At 33.7% G+C, this 8,276-nt stretch overlaps 1 protein-coding gene across 1 annotated transcript; it reads left to right on the top strand.

Annotated features, from left to right (window-relative positions):
• Window positions 1-3,801: 3,801 nt before the first annotated feature.
• LOC120207549 (syntaxin-21-like) lies at window positions 3,802-8,006 on the top strand. The gene is made up of 7 exons (XM_039206993.1): window positions 3,802-4,033; window positions 4,635-4,722; window positions 5,052-5,191; window positions 5,770-5,841; window positions 6,541-6,692; window positions 6,806-6,906; window positions 7,723-8,006. Exons 1-7 carry the CDS (start codon window positions 3,828-3,830, stop codon window positions 7,786-7,788), a joined length of 825 nt encoding a protein of 274 aa, XP_039062924.1. The 5' UTR covers window positions 3,802-3,827; the 3' UTR covers window positions 7,789-8,006.
• Window positions 8,007-8,276: the final 270 nt, after the last annotated feature.

The following is an 8,276-nucleotide window of genomic DNA, read 5'->3' on the forward strand; positions in this document are numbered from 1 at the left end:
TATACACAATATCGAGTTTAAGTATCTCTTAAACGGTGCATATTGGCCACCTATTGTTTTTGAAGAATGGTTGCCCAATCCATAATTACGAAGGAAGTTGAGGGGTCATCCTAAATCTAGTCAAATTCATACTAATATTGATGAACCTCAAAGAGAGCAGGGTCTGGTAAAGCTTTATGGCCACTGCAGAGGTGAAGGCCACAACAGGAAGAACTGTCCACATCTCCAAAGATATCGAGCGGGCCGATAAATCTTTTGTAATTGTATTCCCATGTTGTAAATCTATCAATATCAATGATAATTTTTCCATTTTTTACGTTTCATATATCATTTCAAACTATAATGTTTAACTAAACTCAAATTCATATGTTCACTTAAAACATTTTTCAACAAAATAAACAACTTTTCCTCTTCTTCTTCCTTTCAATTTTTACATTATTATTTCTCGTATTCTCATTCCTTTCGATGAGTCGTTTGCTGCGTCAACATCCTAACTCTTCATTCTTCTTCTTCTCCTTCTCCTCCCTTTTCAACTCCTTGTGTTGATCAATAATAGAATTTTTTTTATTCTTTCATCAACTTCTCATCTGAAGACGAGCTTGAATCTGAATCATCAATATCAGAGTAATCAGACCCACAATGATATCTCAAAAATTGTCTGAAATATTCTTCCCAAAAATGCATGTTTTGGTTCTCCTATAACTCTATCAACTAACCTAACTCCTATTTGTAGTTAAAATTTGTGAAAATGAACGTTGAAACTAGCCCCCTCGACGTGACGAGTTCCAAAGGCTATTTTTCAAATCTAAACGATTGTATATTTTAAACCAAGATGAGGTGACAAGTTTATTTTTTTTTTCAAAATTAAATTCATATTAATAATTTGAAAAAATATTTTTAGTGGAACTCGTTACCTCAACGTGACGAATTCGCCCTGCACTATAAAAAATGTTGTAGATCCCAAAATAAAATCTGAACTGTCCTATTGAGCCAAATAATTTGGTCGCCTACCATATTGGCCCAAAAAACCCCTATTGTATCATAGATCTTAGAATTACTCTTATACACTATACTTTCTTAAATATATTTTTAGCGGGAACATTATTCCCCCACCCCACAAAAAAAACCCATAAAAAGATAATTAAAAATCATTTCTAAAACGTTTATAATTTTTGTTAAATTGGAAAGTACACAATTGTACAGTTTGGTAAAATTAGATAATAAAAATCAATTTGTTTATATAACTATTAATATTTAATTTACAAATTAATTAATTTAAATTTAAATTAAAAATATATTAAAAATAATTATATTAATTTAATTTATATCAATTACAATATTTTTTAAAATTTATTTTATTTAGGTTTACTACATGATTGATCACTTATGTTTGTGTTTTGTCTATTTTTCCTCACTAATTTCAAAAAACATAATATATGGTAACTTTCACTTTTATTTAATTAAAAAAGTGATCACACAAGTTAATTACCGTTAAATATTTTGGTATAATCACACATTTGGTTCATGTTATTTACATATTCTCTCAATTTAGTTCTACTTTTAATAAATTAAAATAAATTTAATCCTCCAATCATGTGATGTTATGTGCAACCACGTGTCTATTTTTAAACTAAGTTAATAATAAAATATATTTAATAAGGTAATATAAAAATATTTCTCAAAGTTAATATATATATATATATAATATTATGAATTTAAGTTAAGTATTTATTCATTAAGGTACAAAATATATATACCATGTTGTCTATTTTTGACTAAGCATTGGTCTTGGTTCAATAGTTAGGTATATGCTTGATTTCCCAAGAGACCCAGATTTGAATCTCTTTAGCCCCAATTTGTTTTGCTTTTTTTTTCTTTCAACAAGAGGGTGACATGGGGCACCAGTGACACGTGGCATCTTTCGATTGGATGATTAAATTTATTTTAATTTATTAAAAGTAGTACTAAAATGAGAGAATATGTAAATAAAATAGAACAAATGTGTGATTATACCAAAATACCACATCACCTAATTTGTTAATTGTTAACTATAGTTAACCCATAATGACCACATCTTCATTAAATAAAAACGAAAGAGATTTAACCATAATGCGTAAAACTTAATTTTAGTGACCAAAATGTAAAATTACAAACTACAGGGACTTCGAGGATGATTTAACCATTCGTTGAATATATAGAAACCCCTTCCCCAAAATGACATCACATGGGGAGGGGTATTTATGCCAAAAAATCGGTCCTAAGGGCCCTAATCCCTCATTTTCTTTTTTTGTCTCTCTTTCTCTAGAAAGAGATAAATCTCTCTAAAATCCCTCGCCATAAGGAGGCCAGCGGTCTCCGACCACCGCTTACCGGAGTCGACGGTGGCCGCCGACCTAAAAATTTCCCCAAATCGACCCCTAGCCTTCCCTTAACCCAAAACACAGCCCAAACCACCTAAAACAAAGTTGATCATCCTAGATCTAAGAAAAACGAAGGGGTTACCTTCGGTTTTCAGTGATTTCTTCTTTCTTCGGCAGTGAAATGTGTGACCTCGGGTGGTAAGCTTCTCTATTTCCCTCCCTCTTTATTTTTTCTTATTTTTCTCTTCGAATATCCTTGCTGCTTTGTGCGTTTTTTTTCCTGATTTTTTCTATTCCCATCCCCTATTTTTTTGTTGTTGTTGTGTTTTATGGGGCTTTTGGCGTGTTGAAGATGAGTGTAGTCTTGTCCACCACCCCTAACTTGCTTTTAACCGACCATCATTTTATGATATGGCTTTGGATGGAATCTGACACCACTGCGACTGAAGAGACAAGGGCGGTGGACGCGTGGATCACACTTGCAGAGATCGGGAGGTGGATCTGAAGGCTGTGGCTGGGGAAAAGTTACCAGAAACCCTAATGTGTTTAGGGTTTCTATCAGGTCTGGGCTGAATCGATTAGGCCAGTTCAAAGTTGTAATCGGGTATGGGCTATAATTTGGGCTTATAATATAATTAATAATAATTAAATAATAATAATAATAATAATAATAATAATAATAATAATAATAATAATAATAATAATAATAATAATAATAATAATAATAATAATAATATGGTGGAACGAAAAATCACTGTCTACACCATAGCTAACTGAAAACTTACCCACGATGGAGGTAAGACGCACGATGATAGAGCGATGGTGAAGGGACACTACCACCTGGGTTTCGGTCGGAACTGGACAAGGAACTCATTGGTGAAGGAAGTGAGGTGTAACGGCGACAGAATCGGCCGAAAATCACAAAAATCAACAGCGGCGTCGTTATGGGCTTTTGATAATACTTCGATTAGTCCTCGACGGCGAATGGCGACACTTCACTAAGCGGGGTCGATAGGGGTTTTACCAGAGTAAAAAGACACTTCCGATGCCATAGGTAGTGACACTCACTGACGAGTTTTACCAGACCACGTCATAACGCCGTTTGTGGGGGAAATGACTGAGTGACCAAATTTGTCAATTATATTAAATTCAATGATAAAATTGATCAGTTTTAAAGTACAATAAGTGAAATAGGAAATAGAGCAAAGTATAGTGATGATCCTTGTAGTTTACCTTTATATTTTATTTAATTTTTAGAAACTCCAAAACGGATACCAAATTGAAATTGGCGGAAGCGTCCAGGGTGTCTTAGTTTGACTTTAACAAGAAGAAATGCTACGGCAAACAAGTTTTGTTTTGTTTCTTTTTAATTTATTTGCTTCATTTTGGCTTTTGGGTTCCTTCTCCTTCAACACAGGGCACATTTCCCTTCCAAATTAAGGGGGGGGGGGGGGGAAAGAAAAACAGATGAGTTTCCAGGATCTTGAAGCGGGTCTTGTTAGGCCACAACCACACAATTACTTAAATTCTCCTCAGCGAGATACACGAGATGCTTCGCCTTCGCACTCGCTGGCGGCTGGGATTTTCAAAATCAGAACTGCCATTTTGGCCTTTGATCGCCTCGTTAATTTCCTCGGTACCCCTAAGGACACCGTTGAATTACGCGACAAGTTGTAAGTTATTTTCATTTGGAAAATTTAAATTGATTTAATTTTTAAGGTGTATTCTTTTAGGATGTATAAATCATAAATCTGACCTTATAAATTTTGGGTTCTGAATGTATTTTACTTTTGATTATAATTGGAGCTTAGTTTTCAAAATTGAGTCAAAATAATATAAGTTTGGACCTTCTTTCTGGATTTCTTGAACATCTATTCATTTCATTACCCATTAATTTAATCTTACAATTTTCCCTTTTTTTATGGTAAATTGTAGATGGGCTTTCTATTTTTATTATTTGGGAGAGTTATACTTGATTTACTTTTCTTAGTGCTTTGTTTGCCATATAAGCATAAAATTGACCATACAAGTATGGAGCAAAAATGTATTTGCCTCTTGGTTTTATTTTAAGCTTATTTCAAGACTGAATTAGAGAACATAAATTTGGATATCCTTTCTGGATTTTAGAACTTCTGTTATCTAATAGAGTGATTTTTTAGCATTATGCAACTAACAAATAATTCAATGGATCTTTGAATAGAAGAGATGGGATTTATGCGACCAATGATATTGCTATTCATTGCTACTTACATCTGGATGTTTTCTCACTGGCAGGCATAAGACAAGGCTACATATTGGGCAGCTGGTCAAAGAGACTTCAGCTAAACTAAGGGAAGCAAGTGAAGCTGATCAAGATGCAGAAGTTAGTGAAACTTAATCTTCTTTTTGTTTAAATAAGTTAGTGAAAAAAATTATGGTATGAGGATGAAATCCAGTTTTTCCTAGGGGTTCTAAGACACTTCTATTGTGTGTTAAGCTTCTCAAGAGCACTTCATTTCACCCTTGATGACAAGGGTTTACTTGTTGATTTCCTCTTCGTTTTCTGCCTGTGCTTTTATCCACTCATCTTTTTACTAGTTTGGTTTTTGGAGAAAAAAAAGTTACTCTATTTGTTTCATGTCATTTTATTGCTTGTTTAGGATGAAGGTGGTGGCTTACATATCTTACCTGAATTTTTTTGTTGAACTGCAGCCCTTAAAGAAAATTGCTGATGCTAAGCTTGCGAAAGATTTTCAAGCTGCTCTTAAAGATTTTCAGAAGGCTCAAAGGCTTGCGGCTGAGAGGGAAACAGCATATACACCTTCTGTTCCCAAGGGAGACCTTTCTTCTAGGTACTACCACTGAAATTGCTCTTATGTGCATACAGCTGCATAAATGCACATTTCCTATAGCTTGTAAAGAAACTCATACATTTCTGAATCTGTAATACTTGATGTACACATGCATATGTGCATGTTCAATGTGACTGCCGATTGGTTGTGCCCTGGTTACAATAATCGCATCTTCTCTTATGGAGTGAAAAGTTAGTCGACCATTTTAGGGGTTTTCAAATTGCATTTGAAGTTTGAACACATATAGTAGCGATAAAATGTGAAAATAGAGAGATCAAATCTGGACTTCAGAAGGTTCAAGCATATTACTTTGAAGAGTATTCCAAAATGACTTAGAATCATTTCTAGTAACCTTTTTTAGACCAGCAATTTCTGTTGAAGAACATAACAGATGAAACTGGAATGTGATATAGTGTGGCTTGCTAGAGTTGTTGATATTACTTCTGGAATACTGCAAGCTTCTTTGAGCTACTTTTAGATGTTATAAGGTCGATCATTCTCTCTGTAATTTAATTACTGCTGAGCTGTTATCATTTCTACAAGACTGTTGTGTTACCTCTTTTTTTGAACATATGCAGTTTTGATGCTCATGCGGTGGAGAAAAAATCATCAAAGAGTCTAGAGCAGCAACAGCTTCTGGTTTCAAAAAGGCGACCTGTTTTTCATTTACCTACTATGTCGATGCTATAACCTACTTTATGATGCTGTTACCTTTTTGCAATTGTTTTCTATATTTTCCTGAAGGTTTTCCATGGTGCAGTTGAGAAACTTGAGTATTGCGATCATACCACCTTATTATTTTCGGCTTCTTTTGTCCTCCATTTATATTATAGAGGCTTTGACCCATTGAGAAGCTCTTCAGCTTGACTCTGTGAACAATGGTGTTAGTTCTCAAGAAATCCTATTTGATGGGTTCTAATTCCGTAATCGTTTAGATATATATCTACTTCTGTTATTGTCTATTCTAGAAGCTAAACTGTCATTTCCTGAACCGATTGGCCTTTTTTATGTTTATGAAAGTTGCTATAATACGAGACTCACATTCATGGTTTCTTGAGCAACTTGGGCCAAACCAATTGCACTGGATTGCTCCAGTAGCCTTCTTGGAGGCTTTAAATGATGGAAGCCTGGCTTCAAATGTATTATTTTTTATTCATGCAATATGTTATACTTGAATGTTGTATCAAGCATTTAAAGGGGCAAAGCTATTTTGTTTTCTTGTCTCTTTCCCCTTCAATTTTTCATCAATTAACTTTTTTGAGTTTCTATAATGGTAAAAGGATATCTATCAACGTTTGTATTTCATTTTCCTGGAAATTCTTGTAACTTTTTTTTTCTCCTGTTAACAGACAAGTACTGTTGGAAAATGAAATCACATTTAATGAAGCTATTATTGAAGAACGAGATAACGGGATCAAAGAAGTTCAGCAACAGATCAGTGAAGTGAATGAGATTTTCAAAGATCTAGCAATTTTGGTCCATGAGCAAGGAGCCATGATTGGTAAAACTTGTGTCCTTAATATACTGTCTGTTGGGATATTTCTCTTTCTTGCTCAAGATCCTCCAATCTTTGCCTGCTAATTTTCCTAGCTGTTGTAATTTTTTTCCTGGCAGATGACATTGGTTCTAACATTGAGAATTCCCATTCTGCAACTGTTCAAGCTACTTCACATCTTAAAAAGGCATCCAAGAACCAGAGAGCAAATTCATCAACAGTAAGTATAAATATATCCAAATCATTTTCCCTTGCTCTCAACAAAACTAAATTTTCTGCTTTAAATCTGTTGATGTTATGGTTTATTGGAGTAATTTATGGGAATTATTCGGAAGGTAATAGCACTTATTGCCATTAAGCTTACAAGTGTTGAATAGTGTGAACAACTTTTTTGCTGCTCAAGAAAATTTAACTGGATATATAAAACAAAATGACAATCCTTTCAGCTAAAGAAACCAGCTCTTTGTATCAGTTTGTTAGTTACTACCTCTGATTAGTTATTTACAAAATTTTAGTCACGATGCAGTTGTGTGAGTTAGCATATCGCTTTTGTTCCCCATTTTTTGGTAGAATAATTTAAACTTATAGGATAAATCTATATTTTGAGTCTAATAAAACTTTTTAATGTAAGGGTAAAAAATGGTATAAATCGATTTACAACTGAAAATGTTATCAAGAGCCTAACTTTTTAGGTTGAACAAGGTAACATTTTAAGCTGAACCGAAAATGTTATCTTCTCCATAATATTTTCAGTTGCAGCCAAAAATGTTATAAATTCATATAACTTTTAGGTTGAACCGAAAATGTTACATTCTCCATAACATTTTTTGTTGCAACCGAAAAAGTTATAAATTTGTATAACTTTTTAGTTTGAACATAGGTTGAAACCACCTTAAATTAGCCTTAAATTAGTCTGCCGCACAGCAGCACTACCCAGCTATATTTACTCTTCCAATATTGATAAACCGTTTGCATGTATTAAGCAAATTTGTGACATTAAAGAAAACATGATTATACCACAACATTTTTCATGCAGAGATGTTTGCTGGTGTTAATCTTTGGGATCATCCTCCTTATTTTCATCATAGTTGTTGTGGCTTAGCATATTCGGCATCTCAAGGTTAAAAGTTCTCTAAATCTGTGTAACGAACTCATTCGGGTGATTTACTATCCGAACTATACTGCCATATGGAATCTGTATTAATAATTTCTATATGCTGTAGGGGTAAGATCCTCCTGGAGGTTCTTAGTTTTGCAGCAAAGCATGTATTGCACCCATTGCCTCATTTAATAAAATTTCAAAGTGAAAATATGTATATTCAAATGTTTGTAACAATTGTCATTAAGTTTGTTTCAGGATCAGTATTGATGGTGTATCCTTATTATTCCTTTTCATTTGTTTTAACCTGCAATTTTCTTCTTTTAAATAAAGATTTTGCTGTTGAAACATGCCTGCAAATTTTGGTCCTTGTTCTAGGAAAGCTCAAATGGATACAAAGCATCATTGACAAGCTGAGGGCCTAGACATTAAACATCACATGTTAGGGTAAACTACAGATTTAGTCGCCTAATTATTACTTTAATTCTGTT

This window comes from Hibiscus syriacus, unplaced genomic scaffold (assembly GCF_006381635.1).
Source record: "Hibiscus syriacus cultivar Baekdansim isolate YM2019G1 unplaced genomic scaffold, ASM638163v2 tig00014949_pilon, whole genome shotgun sequence".
Lineage (NCBI taxonomy): Eukaryota > Viridiplantae > Streptophyta > Magnoliopsida > Malvales > Malvaceae > Hibiscus > Hibiscus syriacus.